Source organism: Mirounga angustirostris, unplaced genomic scaffold (assembly GCF_029215605.1).
Source record: "Mirounga angustirostris isolate CCGP_5_RB_7025 unplaced genomic scaffold, mMirAng1.0.hap1 SCAF_5, whole genome shotgun sequence".
Taxonomy (NCBI): domain Eukaryota; kingdom Metazoa; phylum Chordata; class Mammalia; order Carnivora; family Phocidae; genus Mirounga; species Mirounga angustirostris.
Window position 1 is genome coordinate 27,928,776 of NW_026991713.1, and position 19,041 is coordinate 27,947,816.

At 42.4% G+C, this 19,041-nt stretch overlaps 1 protein-coding gene across 19 annotated transcripts in view; it reads left to right on the forward strand.

Annotated features, from left to right (window-relative positions):
* Positions 1-3,516: 3,516 nt before the first annotated feature.
* The window catches only part of BTG1 (BTG anti-proliferation factor 1), an 85,148-nt gene continuing 69,623 nt past the window's right edge, over positions 3,517-19,041 (forward strand). For 7 of the 19 annotated variants that reach the window (XR_010411405.1, XR_010411406.1, XR_010411407.1 and 4 more), the window contains exons 1-6: positions 3,517-3,990; positions 4,961-5,206; positions 6,485-6,805; positions 7,328-7,473; positions 8,644-9,826; positions 13,098-13,264. Coding sequence is in view for 4 of the 19 variants with exons in the window: in XM_045872864.3 (XP_045728820.1) it covers positions 3,843-3,990; positions 4,961-5,328 (516 nt within the window). In the remaining 15 variants the exon portion in view is untranslated. Of the gene's footprint in view, positions 3,991-4,960; positions 6,277-6,484; positions 6,806-7,327; positions 7,474-8,643; positions 9,827-13,097; positions 13,265-19,041 lie in introns of those variants that run through there. The other 12 variants (XR_010411416.1, XR_010411414.1, XR_010411415.1 and 9 more) reach the window with 6 other exon arrangements.

Here is a 19,041-nt window from a genome sequence, read left to right on the forward strand (position 1 = left end):
AAAAGTGGCATTTAGTGACTTAAGATTTATTCAATTAAAAAGACCATGCTTTATCCTAACATGGGTACCTTTCCGACTTTGAGGATGTTAAAATGTCATCCTTTTCCCAAAATGATAGTGATAGCAGATGGTAATGTGATTTTTTTTTAAAAAAAATCTTTGGCAAAATAAAACATTTTCAACCTTGTGTTCATCCTTAAATTTCACTAGTCTATGAAATAAAGAAGTTCATTCTCCTACCCTATGTAAATGTTTATTTTTTTTTTCTCTCTTTCTCTTTTTGGTTAAAAAACAGAATACTCAAAAAGTGTCCAGGTTGCTCTGATTTGTTAGTCCAGAGCAAACTGTTCTAGTAACAGTTGAGCTGAGGGATGGGAATATAAATCCCCGGCCCTTTGGAATTCTAGTTAGTTGTCCAATAGTTACCTCTATAGATAGAACTTTCTGAACTTCTAAGCACTCTTTACAAACACCTGACGTTTGTGCTTTTACTTGCAAACTTATTTTGAAACCCAGGTTCATTTTCTGGATTTGCTTTGATAGAATTCCCAAATTTTGTTTGTTTGTTTTTAGTGCTTTGATTTAAATTTTTCTAGGTTTGGGAAATAAATTTGATATTATCAAATTGCCTGATGACAATATAAGCCAGCTAATATATATATTTGGATGCTTCCTTAGTGCCAGAGAGAGTGCTAAATAGTCTCTATAATTATTCTACTTAGTCCTCACAACAACCTTTAAGTTTCTGAAGGAAATAGAATGCAGAGAAGCAAGTAACTTGCCTCTTACACACAGCCAAGAGAGTTGGGTTTGTCAAGACAGTTGACCCTTCAAATACACAGGTTCGAGCTGCGCAGGTCTACTTATAGGAGTTTTTTATATACTATACTATATTATAAATGTATCTTCTCTTACGATTTTAATAACATTTTCTTTTCTCAGCATTACTTTATTATAAGAATACATTGTATAAAAATATACAAAATACGTGTTAATTGACTTTATGTTATTGGTAAGGCTTCTGGTCTGCAATAGGCTATGAATAGTTAAGTTTTGGGGGAGTCCAAAGTAATATGTGGATTTGATTGCTTGTGGCTCTTTGCCTCTAATACCTGCGTTTTTCAAGGGTCAACTGTAGTTGAGACTGCCCTATAGTTTAAGCTAACAGCAAAATGAGAAAGTGCCTCTATAATTCAAAAGCTGTTGAGAAACACCAGCTTGCTTTATAGATGGGAAGAACCTGACTAAACCTCTGGAAAAATACTATTAAACATATATATGTCCAGAATTGAAAACTGTTAGTAATTAACATTGTGCACTATCTAAAGCTTGCATTTAGGACCAATATTTATTTCCAGTTCTTTCTCTGAGTTCTCCCTAGACTCCCCAGGTAGAAGAGTAAATTCTTAAATCCACTTGTCACTTCAAAGAATGATTTAAGGAGGGAAACATACACATATGATAAAAAAACAGTGTGGGGGTGAGTTTAACTTTCTGGTAACCCTATTCAACTGATTTTAAAAAGCTTTCAGAAGGGGTCCAGCCACTGCCTGGGAAGGCAGTTAAAAGTGGAGAGAATGTGCCCTTGGGAAACAAGTCTGAGTTCAAATGCTAGCATTTTGTTAACTTCATAAATTGTTTGAATTTCAGAGGAGTCAAATGAAGCTCAGAATTATCAGGAGTCCAAGTTGGAGACCAGGCTTGGAGGAGAAAAACCTTCATTTGATTTCTCATCTAATGCTCAAATGACTGATAACGTGAAGGAAATGAACGGAGCAGATTAAGGGTGGGTGGAGTTAGGAGGGATATCAGGAGATCTTGTGCTAGGACTATTGTGATTTTAAGAATTTACTTCTGTTTCCCTGTCTCCTTTTTGAGTAGTAAAAGAGGTTTCATGTCCTCAGTGAATTACCATGACGCCTATTTTAAAGCACAGTTCTATCTGAAAAGTCCTAAAAGGAAAAAACGTACCTTATTTACCATTATTTTTGATGCACTCATCCAAAGAAAATTAAGACATTCACAAAAGTCAATGCTTTTAACAATACCATCTTTAAAGTATTTAACTTAGGTCACATGTAACTAATTATTGCGTATGAATGAAAAAAATAATCTATAAGTTGTTCTTTCAAACCCAGTTTTAAATATTTCATTTAAACAATAAAACGTTTTCTCCCTCTGCTTTATAACGTCCTACTTTTGCTTCATTTCTGTACCCTTCGGCTCAGTATTTTAAACACACACACACACACACACACACACAACTCAAAGTGGTGTGTTTTGCAATACTGATGACCAACAAAACTCAGGATATTTATTTCCATCTGGTAGAGTTCAACTTCTGCCTCTTGTTTGCTTTCTCCATCTGCCCCACTCACCATCTTTTTTTTTTTTTTTTCCTCCTCCTTAATGGAGTTAGGGTTAACCCTCTCTTAGGCTTAATCGTTTTAGCAGGCTCAAGCCATAGTACAACCGTCACTTTTTTTTTCTAGTTTTGCAAGTAAGGTTTCCAGTAAACTCAAACGTCTACGACTAATACTTTCACAAGCTTCAAATTTAATCTTTATTTTCTTCTGTTTTTATAATGAGCAGCAGAACTCTAAGGGCCCGACAGTTATTCTCTAAAAAAAGAATCTCTGGTTAGCGTATACACGGTGTAAAATGCATTATGCAACTCCCCTCCCCAACCTCCTACAGCTTAAACTTGACAGAATCCGCGTTACTACATTTATCAGCACTAAGTTGGATCCTGTAAGGTCTCCACTCCTCGTTTACCTCCAGAAGTTACTGAAACAGCAACCATAAAAGGCTTACTAACCTTTTATTTATTTTGCAATTAAACTTTACAAAGACACCCCCCCACTCCTCCCCGAGGGTGGAGCAGGATCGCCTCCCTGGAATTGGCAGCGCTTCTACTACGAGACCCCGACTCCCTGGGGTTGCAGAAAGACCCGCAAAGGTCCGCTGGCTCCACTTTCTCCGCACCCCGGCTGAGCGTCCCCGCACCTTTGGCACGGGACCCGAACCGCGCTGCGCCGCACACGCCTCCAGCTTGGTGATCCAGCCTCTTAGACCGGAGCGGGGACGGGATCCGCGCGCGCGGACAGCCTAAGCAAAGCGGCTTTTACTGCCCAGCACTGAGCCTCCCGGCGAGCGAGCCCAGGCAGCGCACTTTCGCAGAGGATGCCCTGGCGCTGGGCCCGGAGTTGCGGAAGCGGGAAGGAGGAGCTAGGGCTGGGGCGGGGCTTTCACACGCGCGCCCTCGCTCGGCTCGGTCCCCTGGCCACAGCCCGCCGGTCTCCGGCCGCCGCTCGGGAGTTTATTTGTTTACAAGCGGATTACGTCAGCTCCTCCCTCTCTTCCCGGTCTCTGCATCCGCCCCCTGCTCCCTTTTCCCGCCCCCTCCGGCTCCGAATCTGCTGCGTCACAATGGTGCGATCTCCGGATTGGCTGCAGTCGGCCGTCATACTCCAGCTACGCCACTTCCTTTCCGCGGCGCTATAAAAGCTACTGCACGGCGCCTGTGTGTCTTCGCCCCTCCGAGCTGGAAATGCAACTGTTGGGAGCTTCGGAGGCTGGGGAGCTGGACGCGGAGGCGGCTGGGGAAGTCCGAGCGATGTGACCAGGCCGCCGTCGCTCGTCTCTTCCTCTCGCCTGCCGCTTCCTGTCGTGAAAATAACTTTTTTACTATAAAGGAGAAAAAAAAAAGTAGCTGTCCGCCCCTCCCGCCCTTTCTTCTTCTCAGCCCTCTGACCTGCGAGGGAGCCCGGGGTGGCCGCTCCGCCGTCGGGGCCGCGCCGCCGAGCCCCGGCCGCCCCGGGCCGCCCCCGCCCGCCGCCCCCATGCATCCCTTCTACAGCCGGGCCGCCACCATGATAGGCGAGATCGCCGCTGCCGTGTCCTTCATCTCCAAGTTCCTCCGCACCAAGGGGCTCACGAGCGAGCGACAGCTGCAGACCTTCAGCCAGAGCCTGCAGGAGCTGCTGGCAGGTGAGCCGGCTGCGGCGGGAGTGCGAGGGGCGCCGGGCGGACGCGGACCGCACACCCTGGGCGGGAGGCGGGCCGAGCCGTCGGGGCCGCGGGAGCCACGGTTCTGCCCCGGGCGGGCAGCGCTCGGGTCCCGCCGCGGGACCCGGGCTGGCGCGCTAGGTGGCCGCTCACGGCGGGTCCCGGCGAGGGTTTGGGGGCTGGGCCGAGGGCGCCCCCTCCCCCCACGGCTGGCCCACCGAGGGGAGAAGGAAACAGGCGCACAACAAAGAAACTACAGCCACTGAGGCGGGAGCCGCGGTCCTCGGACCGTCCGCGGATTTGGGGACAAAGGAACTGCGGGGCTGGGGTTGGTTCGACGCCCCCTCCCCCAGCCCCCTCCAACCGTTGTGGGCTCGGCGGCCCGGCCCGGGGGTGGGAAACCGCGCCGCTGCCCCGGGGCCAGCCCGGGACGGACGTGCTGTCTCCCCGCGCCTCCTACCTCTGACCATTAATCATCGCATTTGTCACCGGTTCAGTTACGGCCCTGCCCAGAGCGTGGTTTAGGGTTGCTTGTTTTTCTTCCCTTCGGGGTTAACAGTCCGGTGGCGCTTCTCCTCCAAAGCCATAAACCCCATTGTGTGCGGCTGGGGTGGGGTGGAGAAAGTAAACAGGTTCCCGCCTGGCCGCCGGTGCCAGCCGGCTGCCCGGCCAGCCGAGGCCGCGCGCCCGATTCCTGTTTTGGCGGCTCGACCGGTTGGTTCCTGGAGATTGTTTTGTCCCATGCTACTGTGTTGTTTCTAAAGCCTTGCCCGCTCTTTCCCCAGCCCCGCACACGCACAGCGGCGAGAGCGATGCTGGGCATTTTTAAAAGTTGATCGTTTAAATTTTTCACTTCTCAAAGGAGCCAGCGGAAGAAGGAAGCTACAGCGGGATCTAACAGTAACGATCTAAAGCATTGTTTCTCTGTTTTTTGTTTTTTTTCCCCCTATAGAACATTATAAACATCACTGGTTCCCAGAAAAGCCGTGCAAGGGATCAGGTTACCGTTGTATTCGCATCAACCATAAAATGGATCCTCTGATTGGACAGGCAGCACAGCGGATTGGACTGAGCAGTCAGGAGCTGTTCAGGCTTCTCCCAAGTGAACTCACACTCTGGGTTGACCCCTACGAAGTGTCCTACAGAATCGGAGAGGATGGCTCCATCTGCGTGCTGTATGAAGCCTCACCAGCAGGAGGTAGCACTCAAAACAGCACCAACGTGCAAATGGTAGACAGCAGAATCAGCTGTAAGGAGGAACTTCTCTTGGGCAGAACCAGCCCTTCCAAAAACTACAATATGATGACTGTATCAGGTTAAGATATAGTCTGTGGATGGATCATCTTATAATGGATGGATAAATTTGATTTTTGCTTTGGGTGGGCTCCTCTTGGGGATGGATTATGGAATTTAAACCATGTCACAGCTGTGAAGATCTGGCACAAGATAGAATGGTAAAAAAAAAATTTTTTAAAGTGACAGTGCCATAGTTTGGACAGTACCTTTCAATGATTTAATAGCCTGTGAGTCCAAGTAAATGATCACTTTATTTGCTAGGGAGTGAAGTCCTAGGGTGGTTTCAGTTTCTCCCAGATGTTATACCTAAATTTTTTCCATCAACCCCTTTAAGGCAAATCTGTATTTCAAAGAACCTTTCTCTGCAGTAGATCTTGCAGAGGAAATTTGCACTATTACACTTGAAAATTGTTAACTTTTTTGGCAGCTCAATAGGAAAGCTCAACATTTTAAACATGGTAGTACTGGAAATTTTGACAAGACTTTTACCTAGCACTTAAATATGTATAAATGTACATAAGACAAACCTAGTAAGCATGACCTGGGGAAATGGTCAGACCTTGTATTGTGTTTTTGGCCTTGAGAGTAACAAGTGACCAGAATCCGCCATGGCAACAGGCTTTTAAAAAGACCCTTAAAAAGACACTGTCTCAACTGTGGTGTTAGCACCAGCCAGCTCTCTGTACATTTGCTAGCTTGTAGTTTTCTAAGACTGAGTAAACTTCTTATTTTTAGAAAGTGGAGGTCTGGTTTGTAACTTTCCTTGTACTTAATTGGGTAAAAGTCTTTTCCACAAACCACCATCTATTTTGTGAACTTTGTTAGTCATCTTTTATTTGGTAAATTATGAACTGGTGTAAATTTGTACAGTTCATGTATATTGATTGTGGCAAAGTTGTACAGATTTCTATATTTTGGATGAGAAATTTTTCTTCTCTCTATAATAAATTGTTTCTTATCTTGGCATTTTAATCAATCTCTTGTCATGATTATAGAGGTTCAGCTATAAAAGATATGTTTCTCAGAAGACTTAGGTTCTATAAGCTATGTGAATGTCAGTTGCACACTGGTCATGCTGAAAAACATTTGCTAGGAGTGAAGAGGATCTGTGTATACATATTTAGGTGTTAGAGGAAACACAGGGTAACTTTTTTTTTTTTTTTTTTTTTGATCTCTAAAGTCAAAACATGGACACATTCCCAGGCTAATCTCATGAAATGAGGATAAGAGACAAAGGTAACATCTACCAAACAAAGTGATACTCAGAATTTGCATGTCATTGCTTCCCCGTTGAAGTGAAGATCGTTGGGTCCATTCTGGCCCACCTTTGAGAAACAATTACTTTGCCCCATGGAATTCTTGTTCAATTAGAAAATCCTGGGGCAGATGACCCATAGTCTTAAAGAACAGACTAATAATCACTGCAGGGATTGGTTGCTTTTTGCTTTTCATCAGCTGCAAGATTTACATAAAAATCACTTAAGCTGGAATTCAACAAAAGGTATGTTTATGAATTTTTATTCTCAAAAGTTGAAATGTGAGTTTTTGATTCCTCATTTTCAGAGTTCTGTTTCAGGTAAATTCTAAGAACCTAAATGAAACATTGAGTGCTGGAGTGTAGATCACTACCGCATATGATAAAAACTTGTTGGTAATTCTTTGGTTGTAGAGGATAACATGGTTCTTCAGTGGAAATTGAAAGTGGGGAATTTTGAGTTTTTCTCTACACAGTTAAGTGACTTACCATAGAGTGGCTTTTTTGGGAGCTATTTATGTAAACATGTACACGAAATATTTCACAATTTAGGTTACTTGAAGTCAATTACTTGAAATCAGTAGAGCCAAATTTGGGGATTTATTAATGACTGATTTTGTAGACTACACAGGAATATACAGCTGAATACGCAGGTATTTAGAATACAGGCTGTGTGTGTGTACTTTATAGGCCATTCTTGGGCATTTGCATTATAATAACCACAGCACATGGAACCCCCTTGCCAATTATTATGGTTTTATTTTTCAGTGTGTTCTTTGAGAAAGTCTCCCAGTTTTTCAGATTTGAACGTGCAGTAAAACAACTGGTAGTAGAGTCTTTACCCCGGTCTCACCCCAGTTCTGATGACGGGTGTTTGCCAACTGCGTCGCATCTGGTAACTCCTTTGAAGCCAGGTGATGGATAAAGTTCTGCATACTAAATCATTGGAATCAAAGGCGAAGTATCCAGAGAGTTGAATATATTCTAGTACCTAAAACTGTGTCATAGAACCTATTCTCAGATGGAAAATAAGTTTTGAAGATTTTGACATCTGACTTTTAGGTGCTTAAAAAGAAATGCGGTAGGAAGAACACTTAATAGACATTTCATTTTAGAGTTTAGGTGAGGTCTGGCATGTAAAGAGCTGTTAAGTTCCTCTTTAAAAAGGCTTGCAAGCATCCCTGAGACCTAGCATCTGGCTGTTTGCTGTGACCTTAACCTTATATTGCCCAGACAATTGTCTACAGTACAGTAGCTGTTTGTTTGAGATGTCTCATTCATTGCTTCTGGGGAGTGTTTTGCCTAGCTCTGTTGATGGAAACATTTGTGTGTCTGCTGTATGCACACGCAGGTGTGTGCCAGACCTGCACATGTCATCATTTCTGTGTGCTTTTAAGAAATGCAATAGTGATAATTGAAAAGGCTTTTATACTGCCTGAGCGAAAAGATAGTTTCTCAGAAATCCTTTCAAGAGAGGATGACTGCTTTCAAAATCATTAATTGCAATTGGCACCAAGAGTTCATAATTATTGGCAATATGTTTAGGGGTGTTACTTTCTGAATTTTAATGGGTAGTTTTAACAGTACTTCCTTTTCTCCAAATGTAAGTACTGTCTTGCTCCATAATGCTGAAGCAAGGCTTCCCCTAGTTCATGCAGGATAATGTGGCTGTCTTCCTCTTCAGTCTGGAACGGGAGTCCCTTGTCTGTCCGTACCCTTCATTGACAATATTTCTACATTAATAGACTGCAAAGGCCGCTAGAAAATGGCTTTCTGGTACAGTTGCACAAATTATTTCCTCAAGTCACTGTTAGCAGTTGCAAGGAATTTTGTTTTGTCTAGGGATTACAGATCTTGGAATTGGCCTTCCTGTTAAAAGGAAGCAGTATTCCTGACTATTCTGGTGTTTAGTAACTAAAGGTTAAAACAGTATACTATATATTAAAGTTTAAAGATCATTCCTCTCCCCTTTGCACCCCTGTTTCAGCTAATGTGATAAGATGTTATTGATAAGCTGTGGGGAGAATTTACCAATAGTTTTGTTTCGGATTGTCTGAAACAATAGATTTCTTCTTTATCTGAAGGCATAGGGACTTCGATTGTTCAGTCCCATTTCAGTCTGCACCTGAACTTTTGTACATGGCTTCTGTTAAAATACGGTAATCCTTTATTTTTCATGTTTGGAACATAATAACAGTATGAAAAACTTTTGTAGTAAAATAGTTTGTACTACTAACCAAACTAAGCTGCTTAACTGAATCCTGAAGTCATTTATATTAATGCAGATAGGCCAGAGGAATTTATATGTGATGAGTTACAGTTTCTGGCTATTTCCATAAATCTTGAGATATATATATATATTTCTTTTTTCTGAGAAAAGCATAAAGTGAAGAAACATTAAACCAGATGTTACATTATGTAGCTTTACGGTGCTCCTAAGCAAGTAAGCCTTAGGTTGTATCAAGAGTGAGGACTGACACCATTTCCTCAACAATTAATTTGTGGACCAGTCTTTTGACCGCAGTTTTACCTTAGCTAGCTCGTTTCTTTTGGTATTGTTCAATGTGTCAAATGATAGAAAAATAATAAGGCTTCCCATTTAATTTCCAGTTAAGGATTTTCAATTTTTGTAAGTGTTTTCTGTCATTTCGCAGTTGAATAATCTCACAAGGAATATTTTGGAGTTCAGCTTCTGACTTTTATAGGAGCCTTTTCATGATAATTTATCATTTTAATGTTGAATATCTAGAGGTTTGTGCAGCAAAGTCATTTGGCAGAGAGTTTGGGAAAAGAAATACTATTATTGTAAGGATTCTGTAATTCATGAATCTGGGACAAAGTCTGCACTGTTTGTGAATATGCAGGTCAAAGTGGTAGTAAGGTTTATGGCCCATGCTAAGTGGAAACTGGGCTTGGGGGAGGAATGGATGGGAAGCAAAAAGAAACCATGCTCCTAAAGGCATTTTTAAAGAAATTCAAATATAATGCTTAATGTCTATGTATTTTATAAAGGGAAAATATTTTTTAAGCTGTTATAAACTACTTGATTATTAGCCTCTTTCCTTGTACCTTTAAGTTGTGAAGGCCATTTGTGACCCCACTCCTGAAGACAGAAGGGTGATTAAGTGTCGGCCAGACTCCTAACATCACGATAGAGACCACCAGGCAGGAAACAACGGTGGAGTTTACTGCATTCCTGTCTTTGGAGACTATCACATCAAACTAATTATTGTTTCAAATCCTAACAGAAGACATGGTCATTTCTGGGTATATTTAGTTTTAATAATTCTCTAGATAGGTGATCTCCAGAGTACCTTTATGTCATTCTCTTAAAGTATTTTTGCACGTGTGTGTGTGTACAAGCACATGGTATATTTTATAAACAAATACACATAGATTGGGGATGTATTCTGTTGATAGGGGTACACTAATCAAAAATGTTTAGAGACTGGTTCTCTAGATCATCACTAAGGCAGATGAGTGCTCTCTTAATAACTTGTGATTATTACATTAAGTGATAAGTCTTCAAATAAGAAGCCGTTGTAGCATTTCAAAGAGGGTTATCTTGTCTAATTTTTGCTTATCTGCTTAGGTCCTTGTTTGTAAAATTAAGACCTCTTTTACAGCCAACAGAAACAACCCCAAGTTAAGTGTCCTGTCAATTCAAAGTCTGTGTGCTCCTACATATTAAACTAGGTACTGCTATGTGTCAGGATCCACATTTTATGTTTTTAGAAATTTTCTTTTTAAATGTTAGGGCTCTTGTAACATTTCCTTTATTTGCATGCATAGTGGTAAAAGAACGGAGTTAACGTCGTCGCCCATCAGTGATTAAATTAGCTTTAGCAGTTATGGGTTAGCCAGAAGTCTCTTGTATCTTTTCTCTCTGGTTCTGAGCAATCTCTAAATTTGTAGGAAGGAAAGATGACTGCAAATTGGACTTTATTTGAGAAGATTCTGTAAGTGGGCATAAACCTAAGATGACAAGGTTTGACAATCGCACTATAAACAGGATTGGATACATCTTCCAGTCTTGATTTATGGCAGTGTTGTCCCCTTGAGTCAATAGACTAAATGGAATTGTATTTCCCATAAATTACCCTTGTGAGCCTTCAAGTTACCAACATACATTTCTCATTTGACCTCCCAACAACTGGGTGAGGTTGGCAGATAGGTAGGTCAGTATTTTTTAATCTTCATGTTGTAGATGGGAAGCTGAGGCTTAAGGAGTTTAAATAATTTTCCCCAGAGTCCAACGGCTAGTAAATAGCTCATTCATAATTTGAAATTGGGCGCTTTTGGCCCAAGAACCCGAGCTCTTAACTATTGTCGTATTGAGAAGTATGATTGATTCACGGTGTTTCCCAGTGTTTGGAACATGCGGGTTTTAATTTCCGCTTGCTAGCTAGCCTTCTTTGGTCATGTTAACCTTGAAGCCCTGTCGCTGTCCATGCTCACAAGGCATAGAACTGTCTTAAAAGGAGGCTTCTTTCTTCAGGAGGCATTTGGGACCCAGTATAAAGAACACTAGTCTTGGACTCTGAAGAATGAGCTGGAATGCAGTGTGGGACTTTGGACAATTTGCTTAGCCTGAGCCCACCACTCCATATGTGAAATGGGATACAAATAAGTCCGTTAAACATGAAAACATCTAGCAAAGAATGGTTGGATTCTTGGAAGTTGAATAGTCTATCTCACGGAGGCAAATTAAGCAGATTGTTTTCTTGGTTTCTTGAAGATTTGACGTCACTGAGATTGTTTAGTTTCTTTTAAGTCCGCTTCAGCCAATAGCTGTAGGAAATGTACTTGTGTTTTTGAAATACCATGGGAAGGAAAATGGACCCCTTTTTAAAGGGGAACTACAGGGGCGCCTGGGTGGCTCAGTTGGTTAAGCGACTGCCTTCGGCTCAGGTCATGATCCTGGAGTCCCAGGATCGAGTCCCGCATCGGGCTCCCTGCTCGGCAGGGAGTCTGCTTCTCCCTCTGACCCTCCTCCCTCTCTTGCTCTCTGTCTCTCATTCTCTCTCAAATAAATAAAAAATAAAATAAAATCTTAAAAAAAAAAAAAAAAAAAAAAAATAAAGGGGAACTACAGACAACCCAGGCATGTCCATTTATTTCGCAGACTTTCCTGAGCTGGGTCCTTAACACAGTGCTTTTCAGTATGGGCTGTTTTCTCAGTAAAGGGCACAAAAGAAGGCATCCCTTCAGCCCTTCCGTCTGTATTGAACACCTTACAGCTGAGAGATGGAACCACCAAGTGTGTGTAGCCAGGCAGCTCCGTGCGGTGCACGTTTGTGTGCTTTATCTGGTTTAATCCTCGCGTCTGTTTGCTGTATAAAGTTGACTTTTCCCAGGGTTTGCAGTCCTTCAAGCCATTGGTATTTGGCCATGCTTTTGTTTCAAACAGTGGTTTTCAAACAGAACTCAGTGGTTCTCAATCTCTTCTTAATCTAGAGTGGTGTGAGTACTTCCTTTACTGCAACGAAAAGCAGCCTCTTAAGTTATCAGTCTGGGTTTGAGTTTCTTGGGGTGTAAGCTGATGCATTTGCTTGAATCACTAATAATGTAATGGACTTCTTGTAGTTAGTCATAAATGAATGAGCTACCACGTGTTCTTTTTGGTTTAAACTCAAGTCCCTTTTTCTATGTGAACATACCTTCATTGAATCGCTTGATGCTGGCTTGCATAGCATTACTGCAGACCTCAGTGAAGTAGGTACTCAGCCAGCAGAGCTTCTTGCTAATGTATTTTGCGATGGTACGGGAAACAAAGGGCCCCATTCTTAAAAGAACCGCAAGAAACTCAGAAGCATAATTCCTCTGACCCTTTCAGAAGTCCTGCATCTTAAATTCCCTGCGTGGTTCAGGCCTGCTTGGAGTTGTGCGTAGCCTTGTAGGTTAGTCAATGTGTTCCTATAATGTTTAAGATTGTGATGGAAGAATAATAAGAGTTTGGAACTAATTAAAACAAGGTTAAGGTGGCCAGTCTGTGTTGTCAGAACAGTTATCCCTTGAGACAGTAGTTACGGTTATAGAGTTAGAGATGGAGCCTTAGGTAATACTAAAACGTTAGGCACGAGCTCTCTTCTCCTAACTCCCAGATTCTTGCATTTCCCCCATTACTGTGTCCTTTATGTCTCCTGGGATCCCTTCTTTTCTTCCTTTTTATTTTTTTAAAGATGTATTTATTTGAGAGAGAGAGACCAAGAGCGCATGCGGGGTGGGGGAGGAGCAGAGGGAGAGGGAGGGAGAGTCTTAAGCAGACTCCACGCTGAGTGTGGAGCCTGATGTGGGGCTTGAGGTGGGGATTGACCTCACAACCCCGAGATCACGACCTGAGCCGAAATCAAGGGTCGGGCTCTTAAATGACTGCACCACTCAGCCGCCCCTCCTGGGATCCTTTCTAATGGTTAGAATATGATTGGTGTTTTGTCCTGTATCTACCACATTCATTAACTACTTATTAAGTCCCTCTCTGTGCCACATACTGTGCCAAGCTCAGGATTCACAAATGGTCACCATCTCTGCCTTCAAGGGGCTTCCAGCCTAGTGGCGGCAGAAGTTACCAAACGTATAGAAAACCTGGGCCTGATACGCACTAAGGGAAGGAAGTGGTGAATGGGGTGTCCTAAGAGCTGTGATGGACACGGCGATATCTTACAGATGCCTCCCAGAGGAAGGAACACGAGCTGCATCTGTAGGGTGAGTGGGGGTTTGCGTGAAGAAGGCGGAATCCAGAACAGCACGCAAAGTCTGGCTGGAGAGTCCATGGTGCTTGGGAGGGATGGAGTGGACTGGAGGGGATGAAGGAAGGGAGGCCACACCATGTGAGGCTTTGAAGGTAGGGAGCAACCAGTGTAATTTGGTCAATAAGTTTATCAGGTGAACTGTGACTCTAGAGAGTAAAAGAGGGTGCTATTAATCATTAAGCCCAGACTATAAGCACATAGAACAGTCTCGCTTTTATAGCCCATGTTAAAGTATTATCTCTTTGAGTAAGGGCCCGGCCACCAGCAACGTATCTACTTCCTAGTAAATGCGTCAAGGAGTTAGAACACCTTTTCCCGTCGGAAAGGAACCCAAACAGAACTCAAGAATGTTTTTCAGAACAACTAGGTTGTTAATGATTTGTTTTGGTACAGACATTATGACTTTCATGTTCTAAAGGTTTAGCATGGAAAGTTGGTTTTTAGTGTGAGCTACTAGATGAGAGGTACTTTCACAGCGTATGAAACACACAGTTCAAATTCAAACACATCTTTGGTAATTTTCCAGTTTCTTGTTGTTACAGTCCTTGCCATTTTTGCAGTGTTTATTAAACAGAATTAAAAACAAAACCATTTTAATCCTAGGTTTATATTTCCAGTGGAAGTACCTCCTAGACATAACTTTCAGGGTGTGAGCTACCACAATTTTTTTCCTTTAAATTGATGTAAAAATTTAAGATCGTTAAATGGAAAGAATTCGGTAGATTTTGTGCACCTGTGTGATCCACACTCCAATGCAGAGAACGTTTCTACCGCCCCAGAAAACTCCTTTTGGGAGCACTTAAAATTTAACTTAAGAAATACGGTTGTGGAGCCAGGCCTCAAATTAGAAATGAGTTGTTTTCCCTCTCCTCTTCTTACTACTTTATTTTTTCCTTCTTAAACATGCGGTAATGGTTACTTTAAACACAAAGCAAATTGTCGCCAGAAGAAACCGTTGCCTTTCAACTAGTTATGATTTAGTGGTTACTAATATTGTACATCTCTGCCCAATTTGCTATGGCTTTTAGTCTTTTAGAGTGAGTAGTAAAATTTGAGTCATATCACTGACTCACAAGCTTACTAAGGATTGCCTGATGTTTGTTATTAGGCTGGAACTTCAGAATCTTGATCAATTGAAAAAGATTGTGATAATGTCAAATTTACATAATGCCCCCCCTTTTTCATTTAGCCTGATTATGCCACTATCGTAGGTTTTGCAGATAAGAAGAGACGAGTGGTAAACCTGTCTATATAGCTGAGTCCTAGCCTTGAGCGCTTTCTCCCATCTCAAAATTCTCAACTCCCAATTGCCAAAGAGCAATTAGAATACTCACCTAAGTTACAGCACAATGAGTTGTGAAACTGATCAAACCCGAGAGCTGTGTGTCACTGTCTTTAAAGATTCCTGAATGCAGGGATGGGAAGATCTGTCCAAAGGAGACTGTTAATAGTTTGGGATCTACTGAGGGAGAGGGAAAGGAAAAAAATACACCAGTGATTAAAAAGGGGATTTACTCCTTGTTTTCCTTGTAGACTTAGTGTTCTGATTTGGAACCTGATCTGGAACCAGAGCTGGAATTAACTCTTTCTGAGAAGGACAATATGTTCTGCCTAGCCAAACCTCTGTTGCCAAAGCAATGGTGGGTTGTGATGGGGATGGTGGCGAGTGGCAGTAATACCTAATATTTCAATACCAAGTTGGACTTTTTCCCCTGACACTCCAGTTTAGAGAGGATGGCAACTCAATGGAGATGTAGGGAAGGTTGAAGCCAGATTGGGTTACTGGGAGACTTGTCAATAACCCATTTCCGGTGGGAGAAGCCCCTATCCCAAATACGCATTCATTTCACTAGTAGATTCAGTCCTCATTTTAAAAAAAGTTTCATGCATTAAGCACAGGAAATTTCAATATGGCACTTCACTCTATGCATGGTGAAGAGGATTCTCATTTATTTCAGGCTCTGTCCCCTTACTGACGAGCATTCCCAGCAGCACCGGGCAGGCTTAGGCTCTCTGCTCTGCTCATCTGCGGCTCTCTTCTGTAAAGTTCTGACCCAAAGCGGCAGGCACCTCCTGTAGATTTTCTGAGTATCAGCACTTGTGGGCATCCCTTCCCTGGCTCCTCATCACAGACCCGTAAGACTAGATATGTGCTACTCTGGTCATCTCCAAGTCAAGAAGATGTGGTCCGGGGAAGTTTTGTAATTCGCCCAAGGTCATAGAGCTATGTATGGGATAGTTCCAGGCTAGAATCCAGGTTTATCCTCGATCAAGCACCAGCCCCTGGCCAGTATCTCATCCCAGCGCACTGCTCTCTGATCCCATCCTATTGCAATTGTTTGCATTCAGGTCTGATTGTCCCATGAGACAGGAAGACCTTAAAGTTGGGAACTCTTAGACCAGAGCTTTAGAAGATGCTAGAATTAGTTAATCCGTCCGTAAGTATTTGCTGAGCATCTACTATATGCCCAGCATTGTTCTGGGCACTTGGAGATACAGCTGTGAGCCAGACAAAAATACCTACCCTCAGAGAGAGGGGAAAGCCAGCCAGTAGAAGGCGTACATCAGATGGTGAGGGTGCTAAGGAGCAGGGCTGCCGCGTTGGTGCCGTGAACATTGGACCAGCTGTGCAACAGGTCGTGGGCCCGGCAGAAAAGAGCGCGAGGGAGGGCTGCGGGGGTGGGGAGCGGGACACAGGTTGCTATTTCACGTAAACTGGGGAAGGCCTCACTGATAAGGTGATATTTGAGCAGAAACGTGAAGGAGACCAGAGAAACAGACTAGGAGATATCTTGGAAAAGAACATTCCATTCAAATAATTGAGTGAATTCCAAAATCCTCCCAGGCTCGTTTCTCCCCAAATACATAATTGTAATTTGGAGCTCTTGGACACTATGAGAAAGTCAACAAACCTGGTTTCTGGCAGCGGTTTTCCTGACCACTTTTTTCTTTTTTTTTTTTTAAGATTTTATTTATTTGTTTTTGAGAGAGAGAGAGAGAGAGAGAGAGAGAGCATGAGCAGGGGGGAGGGGCAGAGGGAGAGGGAGAAGCAGACTCCCGGCTGAGCAGGAAGCCCGAGGTAAGGTGGGGCTGGATCCCAGGACCCCGGGATCATGACAGGAGCTGAAGGCTCCGACTGAGCCACCCAGGCGCCCCTCCTGACCACTTTCTACTTCATTTCCTGGTTATTGTGTGCCCTAGGAATCAACTGAGCTTTGATTACCAGGAAACCCAGCTGGATTTGTTTTTTCTCTTCATTTTAGAGAAAACTATAAATCATAATAAACAGGCTGATAAGAAGGCCTGAATTTGAAGAAAAACGAAAAAAAAAGGCCTGACTTCTTTAAACTCTCTAACCACAATGTAGACCCTGAGTTGTGAAATGAGAATCGGTGTTCAGGATGATGCGGGCCCAGCAAGAGGCTCAATATTTTGTTAGGAGGGATAGCTAGGTAGGCTGAGGGACAGCACTGAAAACAGAAAGGCTCTTCTTGCTGACATTTATATACCTGGAAAATCCAGTTATCTGGAAGGGCCTATCCTTACAAAACCTGAGACTATAGTACGAGACCTGTTATCATTCAGAGCCAGTGGCCTTTTCTTTTTATGTAGGAGATAAGAGCAGGGGTAACATTAACCTTCATCATCCATTCACTCAAAAATCACGGAACACTTGCTCTTTTTAAGGAGCTGGCCGGTAAAAATGGAGATTTCTCTGGCTCCACTTGCCTTCTCAAAGATGAATGAAAATGTGCTTTCTCAAATATATTTCCCAAGAATTCTACTCTATCCAAGCTCCCAGCCCAAGGAGTAAGACTGTCTCCTTCCAAACAGTTTGAAACTAGCTGTACCTGCCCAGTTTTAGTCGCCTTCCTTGGGCTTAGATTAAACTTGGATAAGGACTTTAGCATTTCAAGGTTGAGTTCAGGATCACTCAGATATGGTTCTCCATTATCTGAGAGTCCAAGCAAAACTAAAAAGGAAGCAGAAATCTCAGTTTCTGGGTTTAAGAAAGACTCCCTCTCAAAGCTCCCAAATTCAGCCAGATCATTCAGGCCATTTGACTAAAATTGGCAGGGCGAGACTATGGGGAAAGGGTAAGCGAATGAAGAAAAAAGGGAAAATACACTTTGAAAAGCAATAGTGATATTACGGAGCATTTCATGCAGAACTAGAAATGTTATCCAAAGCCAACATTTACCAAAGGCACCATGGGACTTTTTGTGGGGTCAAATAAGTAGACTCTTAAACCCTCAGATTTGTTCCTGTAAATGCTGACCATCCTACACTAATAATCCTAGAATCATATATATATATATATATATTTGCCTATTTGGGAACACAAATAAAATAACCATGTTAATTTGAAACTTGGTATCATGGATACAGACAGTGATTATAGCCTTGTGAGTCTGCTAATAATATTTATGGCAATAATCTATGGCATCTCTCCCAGAAGATTTCTCAGATTCATCTGTGTGGATTAAAGTTCATTCTTTTATCAAAATGCTGGCTATGAATCTCTGGCTCTGAAAGGTGTGTTTTTGCCCTTCTGTTTTCATGAGGAAAGTCCTGCCTTCATTTCTTAATGAGTGTCCCTTTGTTTTTCTTCCTTCCTTCTACTCAATGCTGAACTTGTCAACTTAGGAAAACACTCTACTGTGTAGAATAAAATAAAAACAGTTAAATGTGTGGTTGGACAAACTTATTTTTAAACTTAGTCATTTGGTGTAACACTACATTAGGCAATAAAGTTCTGATAAAGCTAAATGAAATTTAGTTATCAGTTGACTTTTTCATAGTTAAAAGGTTTTAGGGTATTATTAGAGTAAAAATATATTTCAGTATCTTGGGTACAACTCTGGCTTAATATAGCATTTTTTTTTTCTGTGAAAACTTTCATTTCACTAGAAATTGATTTCAGGGGAACAAAACACAGACTTGTGTTCCTGTGTGGGTGGGTGGGTGTGCTACATATGTGTTTCCTGGGAGATTAGAATGGGTAGAGTTAGCACTGAAAAGAAGAGAGAGTAAGATTTAAGAAATGGTAAGAAAGGAAAATCTCCATATACATGTGAGTGTCATGTGTATGCCTATGTATGCCCTTCTTAAATTAGTGCAGGGAAAGAAATACACTGATGAGCTTAAAAAAATTTTTTTAAAAATATGGTTTCTTTTGATGCCTGGCCACTGATTTTAATAAAAGAACGTTACAGAGAAAGAAAAAAAAAAATTTCCTTTTCCACTGTCATCACACCGAAAAAGGATGCCCCTGTGTAACTAATATTTAAGACCTTATCCTTTTTGGTTTAGGGGAGCTCCCCTGGCAAAACTGATGAACCGGAGGGTAGGTTTTTCATCAGCTTTTCCGATCAGCCACAGTTAGGGCTTGCCTGTTGTGCCAGAGACTCTCTTTGATCAGAAGTGAGGTTATCTATTCCTGTTGGAAACAGCTACGTACACAGTGGCAAACTGCAGGGTCCTAGCCACACGTTGGTGGTGGAGAATCCAAACCCCAACATTAAAAAGGGACAAAGTAGCAAATCGAGCCTCCCGTTACAGAAATAAAGGGTGATGTTAAAATCCCACTTTTAAATTTGGACCTAGATGAAATGCCCATTTTGAATTTAGCGCCCCGGAGAGTAGTGAGGATGCCCTGGCCATAGGGTGCAGCTGCCCACGTTTGAAGGCTGGATCATAGAGGCTGTGCCCATGTGAGACTCTGATTTG